Raw genomic sequence first — 21,590 nt, 5'->3', positions numbered from 1 at the left:
AAAGTGAGGTAAGACTTTTGCACTCAATGGCCCAAGTTAAACAACCTCACAAACCAAAGATTTAATTTAAAAACAAAACTGGAACGAACATTTAAATAAGTTTGAAAACACAGGTGGAGGGTTTGGGGAATAACAATGTGGATATGAAATGGAGGTTTAAAAAATATACTGCCGAATCCAATCAATATTATTGAAACAAAATGTACATCAAAGAGCACCAGTAGTTGGTGCTTAGTGCACTTAAACCTAAAGGAAAATTGATGTTTGCAATATTACATAATGTGAAAGAAGTTGGCATCCTGAAAGTTAGGTGCGCTCTATGACGGCCTTTATCATCAGTCAGAAAGGCGATGCATTCCCTCCAGGTGAACCAAAGTCCCTCAAAGCTCAGTTTTTGTCCGGCAATGCGTGCAGGTGTTTGTGGAACAACTGGTGCAGGCCCTTGCGGAACCTGTGGTCCCGCACACTGTAGATCACCACATTACAGCAGCTGTTGGCCGCCAGAATCCAAAAGGCAAAGAAGGAAAAGTTGCACCAGCGATAGCCGATGACGTTGCCCACCACGAAGGCGGCGATGGGGCTGAAGGAGACGGCAAAGACCACAGTCAGGATGGCGATGGTCTTGGCGGCTTTGATGTCCGAGAAGGACGGGCGCAGCGAGCCCGGGAAGTTGTCCGCCTCGGCCAGGAACTTGCGCTTCTTGGAGTAGCGGCGGATGCTGCTGAAGGACAACAGGTTAACCACCAGGGTGGCGCCCAGGAGGGTGAAGTCGAAGGCGGGGAAGAGCAGGAGGATGTTCCAGCGGGAGCGGTGGGGGGCCTTGGGCACGAAGGCAAAGTTGCACATGCGGCTGCACTCGTTGTACTCGAGGGCGAACTCGTCGCTGAAGAGCAGGGGGGCCAGGGCGAGCAGGAAGGCCGCCACCCAGGAGCAGAAGATCAGCAGGAAGGTCCTCCTGCGGGTGATGACCGAGTCCTTGTGCAGGGGCTTCAGGATGGCCACGCTCCGCTCCACCGTCAGGAAGAAGATGGTGCTGATGGACACGAAGGTGCAGCCGGCGAACACCAGCCCGACCAGGTTGCAGGGCTGCCAGGGGCGGCCGCCCCCCGTGGCCGAATAGCCCTGGTACCAGATGGGCGGCGTGCCGCTCAGCAGCAAGGCCGCCTCGGTGTAGACGGAGAAGGGGACCACCAGCAGCCCCACCATCACGTCGGCCAGGGCCAGCGAGACTTTCAGATAGCCCTGAGGGGTGCGGAACTGGCGGATCCGGAGGAATACCGTCAGGGTGACGCTGTTGCCCATCACCACCCCACAAGCCAGGGTGACCATGAAGGCGATCACCAGCGTCCTGTTGAGCAGACCGCAGCAACACCAGCTGCACAGGGGGCCGGTGCCGTTAGTGTCTGTACCGGGGGACAGTGGGCATCTCTGGCCGGGGAGCCGGACAACCTCCGCCGTCAGGTTAATGAGATCTTCCGACATCACATTCGCAGGAGCGCAGTTTGGGGTCAGAAAACCTGTCCACCCGGACACCTCAAAGTTGACTGTAGCACATCCACCTGCAAAAGAGTGTGAGAGAGGGGGGGTTCAGGCTAGCCGGCCACATCCATACTGTCTGACTACATTACACCCCCCCGGGAAAGCCCCAGCCACCAGTCAGTGTCTGTACTCTCGACTGCTCCTTACCCTTAAACACACACACAGTATAACTCACAGTATAACTCGCCAGGCTCAAAACTCATTCAGCATTGGGCAATAGTTTATTTTTTTTTAAGAGCCCCGAGTACAATCAAATGATCATTTGCGAGTGGTATTTAATGCCATGGAGCAAGTCCAAAAGCTGTTGGTTTCCCACTGTAACTCGAACCGCTCCCAGATACGATGATACTTTAGATGGGTTAAAGGAATAATAATGCGTCCCGCACTGTCAGCGGCGCCCAGTCTTCAGTTAGCACAGAGGGCGGCGGTGAATGACAAATATCAGTTTTCTGATTTCAGCCTGGCAATCCGTCTCTCGGGGCCGAGCGAGACCCCGACCTGCCCCGGCACTGTGACTGCAACATAAGTGGCAACACAGTGAAAACTTTCCATTTAGTGTTTGCAGGGCGATGGGGAAAGGGCGGGGAGTGGGACTAATCGGATCGCTCTTCCAAAGAGCCGGCACAGGCACGATGGGCCGAATGGCCTCCTCCTGTGCTATCCGATTCCATGATACGATTCATCTTAAACAAAATACCCCCGGGTCTCCTTTAACTAGCTTACGATTTCGTTTCTTATGATCCTGGACAATTTCTTCCGGCTCCAGATCAAGCAAGACATTGCACACTTTGTTCACAGCTTTAGCCAGTGTTGAACTCAGACGGCTCCAGGCACCTACCTGGATGTTGTCAGTGCGATGGAGTGCCCGCTCACTGCCAGTAGCCGGATGAGTGTGAAAAGCTGTCACGACCCATGCCTCGGCGCGACCCGATGGTGACTTCAAATGATGGCAGAGCTCCGTCTTTCAAGCGGAACTTTCGGCTCTCCTCCAGTGACATTCCTTCTGACGCAAGTCAGCATCATTATGCGCAGCCTTTTGTCCATCTGATAAATATTCCTCCCACCAGAGAGGACACCTCTACTTCAAGGCGTGCAACATGCAGATACACAGCACACTTCCGGCGATACTACTTGAGGCAGCTTTCCGCCGATCTCCCGAAATGAATAAAGATGTGAAGAGTTGACGGGGCAGGTGGCGGCTTTGCGAGAGTCTGAATATACAGGACATTGACCTTTGACTTGCTAATCCCAGTCCCCTGCATTGGTTTACTCGGTGATCGCTGCACCTTCTTGAAGTACTCCACGACTCAACAGTGGCTAAGTAAGTCCAGTTTAAAGCAAAATATCTCAAATAGGTGGTGTAATGCAATGTAATATTGTGCAACCAAGTTATCCGCCCACCTAGCAGAAATGTCCCGTCAGATGCCTCAGTATTAAAAGAAAAAGAAAGACTTGCATTTCTATAGCGCCTTTCACAACCCCAAAGCACTTTACAGCCAATGAAGTACTTTTTGAAATATAGTCACTGTTGAAATGTAGGAAACGCAGCAGCCAATTTACATACAACAAGCTCCCACAAACAGATTGATTCCTGGATGAGAGGGCTGTCCTATGAGGAGAGATTGAGTAGAATGGGTCTATACTCTAGAGTTTAGAAGAATGAGAGGTGATCTCATTGAAATGTACAAGATTCTGAAGGAGATTGACAGGGTAGATGCTGAGAGATTGTCTCCCCTAGCTGGAGTCTAGAACAAGGGGGTATACTCTCAGGATAAAGGGCCGGCCTTTTAAGACTGAGATGAGGGGGAATTCCTTTACTCAGAAGGTTGTGAATCTTTGGAATTCTCTGCCCCTATGTGCTGTGGATGCTCAGTCGTTGAGTATATTCAAGGCTGAGATAGATAGATTTCTGGACTGCAGAGGAAGGGATATGGGGATAGGGGAGGAAAGTGTTGAGGTCAAAGATCAGCCATGGTCTTATTGAATGTCAGAGCAGGCTCTTGGGGCCATATGGCCTACTCCTGCTTCCAATTCTTATGTTCTTATGTCCCCTGCTCTTCTTCGAAATAGTGCCATGGGATCTTTTACGTTCAGCTGAGAGAGCAGATGAGGCCTTGGTTTAACGGCTCATCCAAAAGATGGCTCCTCCAACAGTGCAGCATTCTCTCAGTACTGCACTAGAGTGTCAGCCTAGATTTTTAACAGATGTATCCAGGTTCTATATATTTTTTACTGCTGTTTCAATCCTTTGCTCCACTGATTTTGATACTTCATTAACATTTGAGGCAAATTTTCAATGAACCCTGGAGAACTTGTCTTCATAGGCACTGGGCTAAGATTAAATCCTGCAGCCTTTCTTGTAACAGATAGTAATATTGTCAGCTCCACTTTCTCCAGAACATTTTGGGATTTAAATATGGCAAAAAACTGGTAAACTATAGAAATGATTGAAATGGATGGATTTCTGAATTAAAAGAGAAGAGAGGAATGAGAACTTGGCATCAAGTTATCAGGGACCTAAAACAATGTATGTGAGTCCTGAACAGGGTCTAAAATTCAGAAAGCCTCAGATGTAATTGCTGGTTCTCATTGCTACTATATTATTCAAATTCGCATCATTAGAATCATTTTCCTATCAAGTGTTAGCCTCCATTGAACTTTCTCCCCCATTCTACGGATCAGATTTGACTTGTAATACCTATATGCTACCTTAGACTGCCCCATTTAAAACTCCTTTGTTGTTCTTCGCTGTCATCATTGCCCTGCCCTGAAACATATGGATTGCCATGACACCACTGCCACCTGACCTTCCAGCTACAATATTGTGATGCCTTCTTCCCCACTTACAGCAACATTTACATTAAACATGCGGCATATGCCACTGAACTGCAAGTGAACATAAGAACATAAGAATTAGGAACAGGAGTAGGCCATCTAGCCCCTCGAGCCTGCTCCGCCATTCAACAAGATCATGGCTGATCTGGCCGTGGACTCAGCTCCACTTACCCGCCCGCTCCCCATAACCCTTAATTCCCTTATTGGTTAAAAGTGACTGGGTTCCAGATCTTACAGAATTTTGTGAGAAAGGTTTACTTATAATTCACAAGTAAGAAACACGGTGATTTCCTGATCAGCATAATTTCAGTGAAAAGTTAAATTGAAATACTTGTTAAAGAAGCATAATATTAATTTTTAAAAGTGTTTAGGAAATTGTTTTATTTTTAAACACATGGCATAATGATTCAATGTACATCTGTGCCATTTTTGCATGTGATTTTTCTCTAAGTGAAAAAGCCAAAAGAGATCACCCACCGAAAGTTCAAAGAATTCATAGGTGCTAATCACTTTCTGTAAGTATATAATTATATTTTAAGTAACACTGTACAGCATTCATAGCATGAATACTCTTATCTGGCAGTTTATCAAGTCAATGCGAATAATAACATTTCTGTTAGAGTCAACAGACATGACTATAAAGTTATCTATGTTAGAGCCTCTAGGGCTTCCTAACTACACACACACTTAAAAAGCTAGAAGAATAACAATAACAACAACATGTATTTATATAGCACTTTTAACCTGGTAAAACATCCCAAGTAGCTTCACAGGAGTGTTATAAGACACACCAGAAATTTGACATTGAGCAACATAAGAAGAAATTACAGCAGATGACCAAAAGCTTGGTCAAAGAGGTAGGTTTTAAGGAGCATCTTAAAGAAGGAAAGAGAGGTAGAGAGGCGGAGAGGTTTAGGGAGGGAGTTCCAGAGCTTAGGGCCCAGGCAGTTGAATGTACGGCCACCGATGATTGAGCAGTTATAACCAGGGATGCTCAAGAGGGCAGAATTTGAGGAGCACAGATATCTCGGGAGGATTGTGAGGCTGAAGGAGATGACAGAGATAGGGAGAGGCAAGGCCATGGAGGGATTTGTAAACAAGGATGAGAATTTTGAAATCGAGGCGTTGCTTAGCTGGGTGTCAATGTAGGTCAGGGAGCACAGGGGTAATGGGTGAACAGGACTTGGTGCAAGTTAGGATACGGGCTGCCGAGTTTTGGATCACCTCAAGTTTATGTAGGGTAGCCAGGAGTGCGTTGGAGTAGTCAAGTCTAGAGGTAACAAAGGCATGGATGAGGGTTTCAGCAGCAGATGAGCTGAGGCAGGGACAGAGATGAGCAATGTTATAGAGGTGGAAATAAGCGGTTTTAGTTATATTATGTATAGAAAACTCCACGAGGCTGAGTACTGTGAGCTAAACTTAGTCTTTATTACAACTCCAGAGTGTCTAAACAACATGGCAGCCTTTTATACTGGCACTGCACGTGTGTTCAGGTGACCATTAGGACTCCAACAGTTGCGCCCTCTGGTGGCAAGTATTACATAGTTACATACATAACATCATTCCCCCCCAAAGTCTTCGGTACAAGTTATTTACAAGTTGAGGGATCCAGAGCCCTTCGCTCCCTGGTTGATCGTCTAAGTTCAAACCCTGGCGTGTGTGAGTTGGTCAGACCATTGCTGCACTGCACCGCGGCTGGTCTGACCAGACTGTCAGGAATGGTGGGTTCATCCTCGTGATTCACAGCGAGGTCGATTGCTGGTTGGAGTGTGTGTTGGTGGATCGTAGATGGTGATGTCCTCTTCAAGTCATTCCTGGTAGTCAGTAAATCGCAATTTAGTCTGATCTTTCTGCACATTTGGCCATTTAACAGTTTGATTATAAACACCCTATTCCCTTCCTTGGCCAAAACAGTACCAGCAATCCATTTGGGACCATGACCGTAATTCAGGACAAACACAATGTTACGTGAAACAGCCGCGCGATCATGGTACATGTTCTGGCAGTGTCGCTGGGTTTCCACGTGATCATTGAGATCCGGGTGGACTAGGGAAAACCTTTGAGGGCTCTCTTCATTAAAAATTCCCCGGTGAGCGAGTGGGGTCACGTCCGGTAACTGAGCAGAATGCGAGACAAGTGGGTCTGCAGGGAGCCGTCCGTCATGCGTTTCATGCTCTGTTTGATTGTTTGGACTGCTCGCTCTGATTGACCGTTAGACACAGGCTTAAACGGAGCAGACCTGACATGCTTGATGCCATTGCGGGTCATAAACTCGTTGAATTCCGAGCTGGTGAAACACGATCCATTGTCGCTGACAAGGACGTCGGGCAAGCCATGGGTGGCGAACATGGCCCGGAGGCTTTCAATGGTGGCTGTGGACGTGCTGGATGACATGATTATGCATTCAATCCATTTGGAGTAAGCGTCCACTACGACTAAAAACATCTTTCTGAGAAAGGGGCTGGCAAAATCTACATGGATCCTGGACCACGGTTTGGAGGGCCATGACCACAGATTCAGTGGAGCCTCCCTTGGTGCATTGCTCAGTTGCGAGCAAGTGTTGCACTGATGCACGTATGACTTCAAGTTCAAGTCAATGCCAGGCCACCAAACATGCGACCTGGCAATTGCCTTCATCATGACAATGCCTGGGTGGATACTGTGTAGGTCACGTATAAACATTTCCCTGCCTTTTTTTGGCAAAATCACGTGATTACCCCATAAAAGACAATCCGATTGGATGGACATTTCATCTTTGCATCAGTGAAACGGCTTAATTTCATCTTGCATTTCCCTGGGAACGGCCGACCAGTTCCCATTTGAGACACAACTCTTTACTAATGATAGCACAGGATCCTGGCTGGTCCAGGTCCTGATCTGGCGAGCCGTGATGGGTGACCCCTCGCTCTCAAAAGCATCCATGACCAGTAGCAAGTCTGCGGGCTGTGCCATTTCAACCCCGGTGGTGGGTAATGGTAGCCAGCTGAGAGCATCGGCACAGTTTTCAGTGCCTGGTCTTTGGCATAGTCATAAGCGGATAATGTTAGTGCCCATCTTTGGATGCGGGACGAAGCATTGGTGTTTATACCTTTGCCTCTCTGAAAACAGCGAAATGAGCGGCTTGTGGTCAATTTCAAGCTCAAACCGAAGTCCAAATAGGTATTGGTGTACTTTCTTAACCCCATATACACATGCTAATGCCTCTTTCTCGACCAAACTATGGGCTCTCTCAGCCTTAGACAGACTCCTAGATGCGTATGCAACTGATTGGAGGTTGTCCGATACATTGGCTTGCTGTAACATACAGCCGACCCCGTACGATGAGGCGTCACAAGCTAGCACTAAACATTTACATCGGTCATAGTGTACAAGTAACTTATTTGAAGATAGCAGGTTCCTGGCCTTCTCAAAGGCTGTGTCTTGAGATTTGCCCCAAACCCAGTCATCACCCTTACGTAGCAACATGTGCAAAGGCTCTAACAACATGCTCAACCCGGGTAGCAAATTACCGAAATAGTTGAGGAGTCCCAGGAACGAACGCAGCTCCATCACATTCTGTGGTCTGGGTGCTTTCTTGATGGCCTCTGTCTTTGAGTCCGTGGGCCTGATGCCGTCTGCTGCGATCTTTCTCCCCAAAAATTCGACTTCTGGTGCCAGGAAAACACACTTGGAGCATTTCAGCCTGAGTCCCACTCTGTCTAGACGACTTATAATCTTTTCTAGATTGTGTAGGTGTTCGATGGTGTCACAACCAGTGATCAGGATGTTGTCTTGAAACACAATGGCGGGTGGAACAAATTTGAGCAAACTCTCCATGTTTCTCTAGAAAATGGCAGCAGCCGAGCGAATCCCGAAAGGGCACCTGTGGTATATAAACAGTCCTTTGTGTGTGTTGATGCACGTCAATCTTTTCAAAGGTTCAGCCAGCTCCTGTGTCATGTAGGTGGAGGTTAGGTCCAACTTGGTGAATGAGTTCTCCCCCCCGCTAACATTGCGAACAGGTCATCTGCCTTGGGCAGCGGGTACTGGTCCTGTAGTGAGACTCGGTTAATCGTTACCTTGTAGTCTCTGCAGATTCTGTCCATGCCATCACTTTTCAACATCGGAACAATTGGACTGGCCCACTTGTTGAACTCGACTGGCAATATGATTCCTTCGCATTGGAGTCTGTCCAGTTCGATCTCAATTTTCTCCCTCATCGTGTACGGAACCGACCGAACCTTGTGATGGATGGGCCGTACATTGGGGCCTAGATGGATCTGTACCTTGGCGCCTGTGAAGTTGCTGATGCCTGGTTCGAATAGTGAGGGAAACCTGCTCAGCACTTGAGTACATGAGGCTTCATCCACTGAAGATAGTGCTTTGATGTCATTCCAATTCCATCTAATCTTTTCTAGCCAGCTTCTGCCGAACAGCGTTGGGCCATTGCCTGGAACAATCCACAACGATAGGTCATGCACAGCTCCATCATACGATACCTTCATTGCCGCACTTCCAATGATTGGTATGAACACTTTGGTGTCGGTACGCAGCTTTGCATTAATCGGGCTCAGTTTGGGCCTTTGTGCCTTATTGCCCCATAGTTTCTCGAAAGTCTTTTGGCTCATTATTGACTGACTCGTACATTTGTCCAACTCCATGGATACTGGAACTCCATTTAATTTGACTTTCAGCATTATCGGAGGGCTCTTGGTGGTGAAGGTATGTACCCCATACACTTCTTTCTCGGGTTGAGTTGCCTGTGCTGCGTGATCTGCACCGGATCGATCATTCTCTGCCACGTGGTGCGTCGCAGCACGTTTGCACATTCGCTGGAGGTGCCCCATTGTTGCGCAGCCTTTGCACACGTAGTGCTTGAATCGACATTGATGGGCCCGATGATTACCCCTGCAGCACCAACACGGTGCTACTGGATTCACATTCACCCCCGATGGCGAACTCTGAGTCATCACAGGTCTTGCAGCCGCAGACGTATAGGCCCTGCCATATGCAGTTCGGCCTGCTAGCGACGTCATATTTATGCACAGTAGTTGCCGGTGAGCTTCGATGTTGAGAAGCTATCTGTTTGGTGTTATCGTCCGTGGCCATGCGTGCCTGGGCGATCGCGATGGCCCTGCTCAGGTCTAGGGTTTCGGCAGCCAGCAGCTTTCAAAGAATGACCTCGTGGCTGATGCCCAGCACGATAAAGTCCCACAGCATTTCCCCCAACACAGCTCCAAAATCGCAAGGTCCCGCGAGGTGTCTCAGGTCGACGACATGATCCGCCATGTCCTGGCCCCTGGAGCAATGGTGCGTGTAAAAACGATACCTGGCCATGAGGATATTCTCCTTCGTCTTGAGGTGGTCCCAAACCAGCGTGCACAACTCTGTATATTTCTTCTCCGTTGGTTTTGTCGGTGCGAGCAGATTCTTGATGACACCGTATATTTTAAGCCCACAGACGGTGAGGATAACCGTCCCGCGTTTGACCACGTTAGTGTCTCCTTCCAGCTCATTGGCCACGAAGTACTGGTCGAGACACTCGATGAAGGTTTCCTAATCATCACCTTCTATGAATCTCTGTAATATTCCAACGGCAGCCATGGTAACGTGAAGGTTCGTATTCTGTTACTCGTCACCAATTGTTATGTATAGAAGAACTCCACGAGGCTGAGTACTGTGAGCTAAACTTAGTCTTCTTTATTACAACTCCAGAGTGCCTAAACAACATAGCAGCCAACCTTTTATACTGGCACTGCACGTGTGCGCAGGTGACCATTAGGACTCCAAAAGTCACGCCCTCTGGTGGCAAATATTACATAGTTACATATGCCGCGGATATGTGGCCAAAGCCAATTATAATATTCTGTTTTGGGTAAACCAAGCCAAAATGAACATCAACATAAATTAGTTTATTCTGCCAACTACCTTATAAGCCAGCTTATTAATATTCATAAACGCTCACCTCCAAACTAGTTCCTTTGTTTTCCTCTATCCAAGGGTCCCTCTCATTTCAATGCACATGCCATAGTTCAAATGTGTTTCCTAAAACATCAAATTGGTTGCTATCTCATCAGGAAAAATAAATATAATTTAATATTCAAGTCATAAGTGTAGGAAGAAGGAACCTGCATTTGTCTACTTCCTGTAATTCCTTTGAACAATTATATTCCCATGGACTAATGTATTTGATCGTGTTTAATAATATAATTCCTAAAGAGAAGTTTGAGGATATGCAGGTATTATCCTTTGAAGTTATCTTAGTATCTGCACTCTGAGTTTTGCGAGACCATAAGTTTGCCATTTTTGCGTCTGATGTTACCTCTGAAATATGTCATGTGTGTAGGATAACCCTATAATTTTAGTGTCTGAGTGGCGTATTGAAATGGAGTAACAAACTAGAATCATAGAATGGTTACAGTACAGAACGGGGCCATTCGGCTCGTCGAGCCTGTGTCAGCTCTCTGCAAGAGCACTTCAGCTAGTCCCACTCCCTGCCCTTTCCCCGTAGCTCTGCAAATTTTTTCCAATTCCCTTTTGAAAGCCATGATTGAATATGCATTCACCATCATTTCAGGCAGTGCATTCCAGATCCTAACCACTCACTACATAAAAAAGTTTGTTCTCATTGTCGCCTTTGGTTCTTCTGTCAATCACCTTAAATCTGTGTCCTCTGGTTCTTGACCCTTCCACCAATGGGAACAGTTTCTTTCTAGCTACTCTGTTTAGACCCCTCATGATTTTGAACACCTCTATCAAATCTCCTCTCAATCTTCTCTGCTCCAAGGAGAACAACCCCAGCTTCTCCAGTCTATCCACGTACTTGAAGTCACTGATCCCTGGAACCATTCTTGTAAATCTTTTCTGCACCTTCTCTAAGACCTTTACATCCTTCCTAAAATGCAGTGCCCAGAATTGGACACAATACTCCAGTTGAGGCTGAACCAGTGTTTTATAAAGGTTCATCATAACTTCCTTGCTTTTGTACTCTATGCCTCTATTTATGAAGCCCATACGCTTTTTAAACCGCTTTCTAAACCTGCCCCGCCACCTTCAACGATTTGTACACATATACCCCCAGGTCTCTCTGTTCATGCATCCCCTTTAGAATTGTAGCCTTTAGTTTATATTGCCTCTCCTTGTTCTTCCTATCAAAATATATCACTTCGCATATTTCTGCATTCAATTTAATCTGCCATATGACCACCCATTCCACCAGCTTGTCTATCTCTTCTTGAAGTAAATCACTATCCTCCTTACTGTTCACTATACTTTCAAATGTTGTGTCATCTGCAAATTTTGAAATGGTGCCCTGTACACCCAAGTCATTAATATATATCAAGAAAAGCAGTGGTCCTAGAACCGACCCCTGGGGAACACAATTAAAGAAGCTGAAGTATTCAGCAGGTATTACAGCAGTTGACATACTCCAACAAGGCCTCAAAGGGATTTGTAAGTTCTAGGTTTTTCTACATTATTCTACAACAGATAGGACGATTGCCCCATGATTAGTTTCTGGACTGTGCAAGCTGATATTCTATTCCTAGCTTTGCTCATTTAAAATGATTTAACCTTATATAAAATAATTTTGACAAGCAGTTAAGAGATTTATTTCAGGCTAAAATCTCAATAATTGAACTGATTTGTAATTTAAACATTTGAAACAGACCACAGAAAATTTGAAAACAAGAAACTTCAGGTGAACTGGCCCAAAGGATGTCAGTCTGTTTGACTCAGTTGATAGCACTGTCCTCTCCCACTCAGAAAGTACAGCTTCTGAAGAATGTGCACAGATCGGTCAAGCCAAAGTCGAAACCCATTGAGTGTACCTTTGCCCAGATAAGACTAGTTGACATCCAACTTGTAGTGTAAGTCAACCTGGTCTAAACCTGAATCACAGGCCCTGTTTGCATCTGGATCCATAGACCCATTAACTTGTTGATAAACATAGGTGATAGTCAAGGACAATCTGCATATTTCCTGCAGAGCAAGGAGATCAATTCATTCCTAAGGGGGAAAAGAACATAAGAACATAAGAAATAGGAGCAGGAGTCGGCCATTTGACCCCTCGAGCCTGCTCCGCCATTTAATAAGATCGTGGCTGATCTGATCATGGACTCATCTCCACTTCTCTGCCCGCTCCCCATAACCCTTTACTCCCTTATCTCTCAAAAATCTGTCCATCTCCACCTTAAATATATTCAATGACCCAGCCCCCACAGCTCTTTGGGGCAGAAAATTCCATAGATTTACAACCCTCTGAGAGAAGAAATTCCTCCTCATCTCAGTTTTAAATGGGCGGCCCCTTATTCGGAGACCATGTCCCCTAGTGTTAGTTTCTCCTATGAGTGGAAATATTCTCTCTACATCTACCTTGTCGAGTCCCTGCATTATCTTCTATGTTTCAATAAGTACACCTCTCAGTCTTCTGAACTCCAATGAGTATAGGCCCAACCTACTCAACCTATCTTCATAAGTCAACCCACTCATCTCAGGAATCAACCTGGTGAACCTTCTCTGAACAGCCTCCAATGCAAGTATATCCTTCCTTAAATACAGAGACCAAAACTGTACGCAGTACTCTAGGTGTGGCCTCACCAACACCCTGTACAGTTGTAGCAGGACTTCTCTGCTTTTATACTCTATCCCCCTTGCATCAAAGGCCAACATTCAATTTGCCTTCCTGATTACTTGCTGTACCTGCATTCTAACTTTTTGTGTTTCATACACAAGGACCTCCAGGTCCCTCTGTACTGCAGCACTTTGTAATCTCTCTCCATTTAAATTATAATTTGCCTTTCCATTTTTACTGCCAAAGTGGATAACTTCACATTTTCCCACATTGTACTCCATTTGCCAAAGTTTTTCCCACTCACTTAACCTGTCTATATCCCTTTATAGATTTTTTGTGTCATAGAAACATAGAAACATAGAAAATAGGTGCAGGAGCAGGCTATTCAGCCCTTCTAGCCTGCACCGCCATTCAATGAGTTCATGGCTGAACATGAAACTTCAGTACCCCCTTCCTGCTTTCACGCCATACCCTTTGATCCCCCGAGTAGTAAGGACTTCATCTAACTCCCTTTTGAATATATTTAGTGAATTGGCCTCAACTACTTTCTGTGGTAGAGAATTCCACAGGTTCACCACTCTCTGGGTGAAGAAGTTTCTCCTCATTTCAGTCCTAAATGGCTTACCCCTTATCCTTAGACTGTGACCCCTGGTTCTGGACTTCCCCAACATTGGGAACATTCTTCCTGCATCCAACCTGTCCAAACCCGTCAGAATTTTAAACGTTTCTATGAGGTCCCCTCTCACTCTTCTGAACTCCAGTGAATACAAGCCCAGTTGATCCAGTCTTTCTTGATAGGTCAGTCCCACCATCCCAGGAATCAGTCTGGTGAATCTTCGCTGCACTCCCTCAATAGCAAGAATGTCCTTCCTCAAGTTAGGAGACCAAAACTGTACACAATACTCCAGGTGTGGCCTCACCAATGCTCTGTACAACTGTAGCAACACCTCCCTGCCCCTGTACTCAAATCCCCTCGCTACGAAGGCCAACATGCCATTTGCTTTCTTAACCGCCTGCTGTACCTGCATGCCAACCTTCAATGACCCAGGTCTCGTTGCACCTTCCCTTTTCCTAATCTGTCACCATTCAGATAATAGTTTGTCTCTCTGTTTTTACCACCAAAGTGGATAACCTCACATTTATCCACATTATACTTCATCTGCCACGCATTTGCCCACTCACCTAACCTATCCAAGTCACTCTGCAGCCTCATAGCATCCTCCTCGCAGCTCACACTGCCACCCAACTTAGTGTCATCCGCAAATTTGGAGATACTACATTTAATCCCCTCGTCTAAATCATTAATGTATAATGTAAACAGCTGGGGCCCCAGCACAGAACCTTGCGGTACCCCACTAGTCACTGCCTGCCATTCTGAAAAGTACCCATTTACTCCTACTCTTTGCTTCCTGTTTGACAACCAGTTCTCAATCCACGTCAGCACACTACCCCCAATCCCATGTGCTTTAACTTTGCACATTAATCTCCTGTGTGGGACCTTGTCGAAAGCCTTCTGAAAGTCCAAATATACCACATCAACTGGTTCTCCTTTGTCCACTTTACTGGAAACATCCTCAAAAAATTCCAGAAGATTTGTCAAGCATGATCTCCTTTTCACAAATCCATGCTGACTTGGACCTATCATGTCACCATTTTCCAAATGTGCTGCTATGACATCCTTAATAATTGATTCCATCATTTTACCCACTACTGAGGTCAGGCTGACCGGTCTATAATTCCCTGCTTTCTCTCTCCCTCCTTTTTTAAAAAGTGGGGTTACATTGGTTACCCTCCACTCGATAGGAACTGATCCAGAGTCAATGGAATGTTGGAAAATGACTGTCAATGCATCCGCTATTTCCAAGGCCACCTCCTTAAGTACTCTGGGATGCAGTCCATCAGGCCCTGGGGATTTATCGGCCTTCAATCCCATCAATTTCCCCAACACAATTTCCCGAATAATAAAGATTTCCCTCAGTTCCTCCTCCTTACTAGACCCTCTGACCCCTTCTATATCCGGAAGGCTGTTTGTGTCCTCCTTAGTGAATACTGAACCAAAGTACTTGCTCAATTGGTCTGCCATTTCTTTGTTCCCCATTATGACTTCCCCTGATTCTGACTGCAGGGGACCTACGTTTGTCTTTACTAACCTTTTTCTCTTTACATACCTATAGAAACTTTTGCAATCCGCCTTAATGTTCCCTGCAAGCTTCTTCTCGTACTCCATTTTCCCTGCCCTAATCAAACCCTTTGTCCTCCTCTGCTGAGTTCTAAATTTCTCCCAGTCCCCAGGTTCGCTGCTATTTCTGGCCAATTTGTATGCCACTTCCTTGGCTTTAATACTATCCCTGATTTCCCTAGATAGCCACGGTTGAGCCACCTTCCCTTTTTTATTTTTACACCAGACAGGAATATACAATTGTTGTAATTCATCCATGCGGTCTCTAAATGTCTGCCATTGCCCATCCACAGTCAACCCCTTAAGTATCATTAGCCAATCTATCCTAGCCAATTCACGCCTCATACCTTCAAAGTTACCCTTCTTTAAGTTCTGGACCATGGTCTCTGAATTAACTGTTTCATTCTCCATCCTAATGCAGAATTCCACCATATTATGGTCACTCTTCCCCAAGGTGCCTCGCACAATGAGATTGCTAATTAATCCTCTCTCATTACACAACACCCAGTCTAAGATGGCCTCCCCCCTAGTTGGTTCCTCGAAATATTGGTCTAGAAAACCATTCCTTATGCATTCCAGGAAATCCTCCTCCACCGTATTGCTTCCAGTTTGGCTAGCCCAATCTATGTGCATATTAAAGTCACCCATTATAACTGCTGCACCTTTATTGCATGCACTCCTAATTTCCTGTTTGATGCCCTCCCCAACATCACTACTACTGTTTGGAGGTCTGTACACAACTCCCACTAACGTTTTTTGCCCTTTAGTGTTCTGCAGCTCTACCCATATAGATTCCACATCATCCAAGCTAATGTCTTTCCTAACTATTGCATTAATCTCCTCTTTAACCAGCAATGCTACCCTACCTCCTTTTCCTTTTATTCTATCCTTCCTGAATGTTGAATACCCCTGGATGTTGAGTTCCCAGCCCTGATCATCCTGGAGCCACGTCTCCGTAATCCCAATCACATCATATTTGTTAACATCTAATTGCACAGTTAATTCATCCACCAAGTCTTCAGGCTTGCTCTTTTAACATCCTTTGTCCTTTTAGAATTTTGCTGTACAGTTGCCCTTTTTGTTCTTTGCCTTGGGTTTCTCTGCCCTCCACTTTTCCTCATCTCCTTTCTGTCTTTTGCTTTTGCCTCATTTTTGTCTCCCTCTGTCTCCCTGCATAGGTTCCCATCCCCCTGCAATATTAGTTTAACTCCTCCCCAACAGCACTAGCAAACACTCCCCCTAGGACATTGGTTCCGGTCCTGCCCAGGTGCAGACCGTCCGGTTTATACTGATCCCACCTCCCCCAGAACCGGTTCCAATGCCCCAGGAATTTGAATCCCTCCCTGCTGCACCACTGCACAAGCCACGTATTCATCTGCGCTATCCTGCGATTCCTACTCTGACTAGCACGTGGCACTGGTAGCAATCCCGAGATTACTACTTTTGAGGTCCTCCTCACAATTTGCTTTCCCACCCATCTTTGTATCATCGGCAAACTTGGCTACATTACACTCGGTCCCTTCATCCATGTCATTAATATAGATTGTAAATAGTTGAGGCCCCAGCACCGATTCCTGCGGCACCCCACTAGTTATTGTTTGCCAACTGGTAAATTACCCATTTGTTCCGACTTTCTGTTTTCCATTAGTTAGCCAATCCTCTATCCATGCTAATGTATTACTCCCAACCCCATGAGCTTTTATCTTGTGCAATAACATTTTATGTGGCACCTTATCGAATGCCTTCTGGAAATCCAAATACATCACATCCACTGGTTCCCCCTTATCCACCCTGCTCGTTACATTCTCAAAGAACTCCAGCAAATTTGTCAAACATGATTTCCCTTTCATAAAATCGTGCTGACTCTGTTTGAGTGAATTATGCTTTTCCAAATGTCCTGCGACTGCTTCCTTAATGATGGACTCCAGTATTTTCCAAACAACAGATATTAGGCTAACTGATCAATAGTTTCCTGCTTTCTGGCTATCTCTTTTTTTAAATAGGGGCGTTACATTTGCGGTTTTCCAATCTGCTGGGACTTCCCCAGAATCCAGGAAATTTTGTTAGATTACAACCAATGCATCCACTATCTCTGCAGCCACTTCTTGTAAGACCCTAGGGTCCAGGGGACTTGTCTGCCTTTAGTCCCATTATTTTACCAAGTACTACTTCTTTAATCATAGTGATGGTATTAAGTTCCTCCTGCCCTATAGCCCCTTGATTATCCATTATTGCGATGTTTTTAGTGTCTTCTACCATGAAGACTGATGCAAAATATTTGTTCAACATCTCTGCCATTTTCCTGTATCCCATTATTCATTCCCCAGTCTCATCCTCTGGGGAACCAACATTTACTTTAGCCACTCTTTTCCTTTTTATGTACCTGTAGAAACTTTTATTATCTGTTTTTATATTTTGTGCCAGTTACTTTCATAATCTATCTTCCCTCTCTCTTATTTTTTTAGTCGTTCTTTGCTGGTTTTTAATTTTCCCAATCCTCTGGCCTCCCACTAATCTTAGCCACATTGTATGCCCTTGTTTTCTATTTAATACAATCCCTTATTTGTTAGTTAGCCACGGATGGTTATCCCTTTTGCAGTCTTTCCTTCTCATTGGGATATACTTTTGTTGCGATTTATGAAATATCTCCTTAAAAGTCTACCACTGCTCATCAACCTTCCCATATTTTAGTCTATTTTCCCAGTCCACTTTAGCCAACTCTGCCTTCATACCTTTGTAGTCTCCTTTACTTAAGCTTAGGACACTGGTTTGAGATCCAACTTTCTCACCCTCCAACTGAATTTGAAATTCAATCATGTTATGGCCACTCATTCCCAGAGGATCCTTTATTAGGAGATCGTTTATTAATCCTGTCTCATTACACAGTACCAGATCTAAGATAGCCTGCTCCCTGGTTGGTTCCGTCATTGGGTTCCTTATCATCCAAGGATTTTGTTTTCAAAGTAACAAAACAGATCCCAGACCCATAAAAGTAATCCTCACACTTCCACGATGGAGTGACCTCTGAGGCAGGTTGAGGATGCTGGCTGATACATACCAGATAAACACACATACCAAATGTACTTAATGATCTTAAGTGCATTGAGCACATCCCCTCTCTAATCCCAATATGATACAAAACATTTTGCAATCCTGGTGCTAGAGAATAGCCAGAATCAGATACCTCACACAGAAGTCCATTCCACGGGTTGATCACCTTTTGTCTGAGAAGAACTTCCTGTTATCGGTCCTAAATGTGCTTTTTACTCATTTGAACCTGTGTTCCCTTGACCTACTTTCATGGTTTATACCATATACTATCTTATAAACGTTCATAAAACCAACTAATTGTAAAGATGAAAAGCTCAAGTTTCTCCAATCTTTACTCGTATCTCAGTCCTCTGATGGCAGACACGTCTTGTGGTTTGTCTCTGAACAGTTTCCAGGTCTTGATTGAACACAATACTCATGGTGTGCTCTGATGAAAGCACTCACAGTGTGAGCATGATTTCATCTGTCTTACCAGATTTCATCCGACTTAGCTTTAGCTATATAGTTCAACATTCTACTTACTCCGTTGATTGCTTTTCTGCAATATTGAGAGATGCTGAGCATTGAATCTACTAAAAACCCTAGATGTCTTTTAATATCAACCTTAGCTAGTGTGACATAATACGTGGAGTACTTATGTTGTTCACTTTACAATTGTCTGTATTACATTTCGTCTTCCTTTGCTTGCCCCACATATATTTTGTGAACTCATTTTGTGGTTCTCAAACTGCCTCAGATCCAACTATTAAAATATATATTGTAATATTTTACCATTAACATCCTGGCACAGAGCACATATTGTGAAGTTAGATACACATTAACTTGGATAGAAAACCATGGGGCCCAAGTCCAAATTCTTGATATTATCCCCAGCAATTAAAGAGGGTTAATGCCAAAAATGTACCCATAATGATTTAGCAGATTATCAAGTTCCTAAATATCATGTAATAAGTAAAGCATATTTATTTTGCCAAAATATTCAAAAAAATTGTCAAAGCTTTTATAAAAATATGATCTGCACAATATTTCTGAATACTACTCATTTTCAATTTTAATTTATATTATTGTTAAGTCTATTTATTGGTCTATATAGGTACAACGATTCTAATTTGGCACAATCAATTTTAATGCCAATAGTTTTTATCCATCATGTTCTCTGTTCTTTGTTCTAGTATCCACCATTTGCAGAATGAAGCAAGCTACTGGTCTGCTGAATATATTTGTCTACTTGCTTTGAATTATGCCACGCAGATTAAATTGCACAAAAATCAATAACATTTGTCTTGGGAAACTACTGAAAGTGAATAAGGTGCATTGAGCATGATAGATTGAGTTCAGTGTTGCAGTGAATTCTCTTTCCTTTATGCAAGTACAGATGCTCAACCACCCCAATTTACAGCACTTCACCTTTACCCAGTGTCATTCAATGTATATTTTGTGCAACTCCCAATACAATTATGCTTTCTGAAATTGTTACCATCTCCTGAAGATTCTCAGTCTCTAGACCATGGCTTTTTCTTTACTGCTTCATTGTCAGACTCTGTTCTTTCGGAGGAATGATTCAGCTCTGATATCTCAAGTATGCTAAGAGACATGGGGCCCGAAATTGGTGGCCTTGCCGCCCACTGCCGTCGGCTGCCGCCGAGTTTTTTCGTCGGTCTTCCCTCGGTGACAGATTCCTCCAGGTCTGCAGCCGACGGGAGGGGAGTACCACCAGGACCCACCCGCTGGCGGCCAAGTTCCGTAAGTGTCTTCCTGCCCGCCAAGCTGGCAGATTCCTCCGGGCGGGAGTCGGCGGCAGCAGAGGGAAGGACTGTTGCATGGAGGCAGGTCTAACTCCGACGGTAAGTAAGAAGACCTGCAAAAAAAGGTTAGTGAACATCTTTTGATTTTTTTTTTCAGCGATTTATCTGTATGGGGTCCCCTGCAGGTGTTCCAGTGGGTTTTTTTTAAGATTTTTATTTTTAGGTCTTCCCCTTCCCTGGACACTTTGGCGAGGATCGCATTTGCCACCGAGATTGGGAGCTCCCACCCACTGCCACCCAGATTGAAGATGCAAGCCATTATTTTGTCGCCGGGCAGTACTGCCATCTCTATTAGAGGAATCTTCCTGGCAAAGTACCGTCTCGTCTCTCGGCAGCCCTCGGCGGTCCTTTGGGTGGCACTTGGACGGACCTTGGCTTTGACCAAGTTCAGGCCCATGGCTTTGTGCAGTTTCAATCCATAGGTTCCTGCCCACCACCATTTTGCTCAGGACCTTCACTAGGGCGACCCAGGTGCTTGCTGGGGGGGGGGTTCGGTGATGGTAATGCCATTGAATGTCAAAAGCAGGTGGTTAGACTCTCACTTGTTGGTGATGGTCATTGCCTGGCATTTGTCTGGTGCGAATGTTATTTGACACTTATCAGCCCAAGCCTGGATGTTGTCCAGATCTTGCTTCATTTGGGCATGGACTGCTTCGTTATCTGAGGAATTAAGAATAGATCTGAACACTGTGCAATCATCAGCGAACATTCCCATTTCTGAAGTTATGATGGAGGGAAGGTCATTGATGAAGCAGTTAAAGATGGTTAGGTCTAGGACACTGCCCTGAGGAGCTCCTGCAGCGATGTCCTGGGACTGAGATGAATGGCCTCCAACAACCACAATCATCTTTCTTTGTGCTAGTTATGACTCCAACCATTAAAGAGTTTTATCCCTGATCACCATTGACTTGAATTTTACTAGGGCTCCTTGGTGCCACACCTGGTCAAATGCTGCCTTGATGTCAAGGGCAATCACTTTCACCTCACCTCTGGAATTCAGCTCTTTTGTTCATGTTTGAACCAAGGCTGCAATGAGGCCTGGAGCCAAGTGGTGCTGGTGGAACCCAAATGGAGCATCGGTGAGCAGGTTATTGGTGAGTAAGTGTCGCTAAATAGCATTGTGAATGACACCTTCCGTCACTTTACTGATGTTGGAGTGTAGTCTGATGGGGCAGTAACTGGCCGGATTGAATTTGTCCTGCTTTTTGTTGATAGGCCATACCTGGGCAATTTTCCACTTTGTAGGGTAGATGCCAGTGTTGTAGCTGTACTAATAGCTTGGTTAGAGGCGCGGCTAGTTCTGGAGCAAAAGTCTTAAGCAATACAACCGGGATGTTGTCAGGGCCCATAGCCTTCGTTGTATTAAGTGTACTCAGCCATTTGTTGATTTCACGTGGAATGAATCGAATCGGCTGAAGACTGGCATCTTGATGATGGGTCCTCAGGGGAAGGCTGAGATGTATCATTGTGGGTCTCTCTGTTGCTGCTTCTCTTGTTAAAGTATTTCTCTTTTGTTATTGTCCCTCGGCTAAATTACTTAGCAGCTCCTTCCCCCTCTACACCTAATTCCCACTCTCCCCAAATTCCCATTTTGAAGTCTTCACTCAGTTAGCAGGTCATCCCGCCATGC

General features: G+C 45.2%; 1 protein-coding gene across 1 annotated transcript; it reads right to left on the bottom strand.

Annotated features, from left to right (window-relative positions):
- Positions 1 to 387: 387 nt before the first annotated feature.
- On the bottom strand, positions 388 to 20,357 carry LOC139278206 (trace amine-associated receptor 13c-like). The gene is made up of 4 exons (XM_070896854.1): positions 20,278 to 20,357; positions 18,628 to 18,693; positions 2,263 to 2,411; positions 388 to 1,559 (listed from the first exon to the last, which is right to left on the bottom strand). The coding sequence occupies exons 1-4, from the start codon at positions 20,355 to 20,357 to the stop codon at positions 388 to 390; spliced, it is 1,467 nt and encodes a 488-aa protein (XP_070752955.1).
- Between the last annotated feature and the right edge of the window lie 1,233 nt (positions 20,358 to 21,590).

Source organism: Pristiophorus japonicus, chromosome 13 (assembly GCF_044704955.1).
Source record: "Pristiophorus japonicus isolate sPriJap1 chromosome 13, sPriJap1.hap1, whole genome shotgun sequence".
NCBI lineage: Eukaryota > Metazoa > Chordata > Chondrichthyes > Pristiophoridae > Pristiophorus > Pristiophorus japonicus.
The sequence above is the reverse complement of the archived record's forward strand: the minus strand, read 5'-3'. Positions and strand labels throughout refer to the sequence as shown.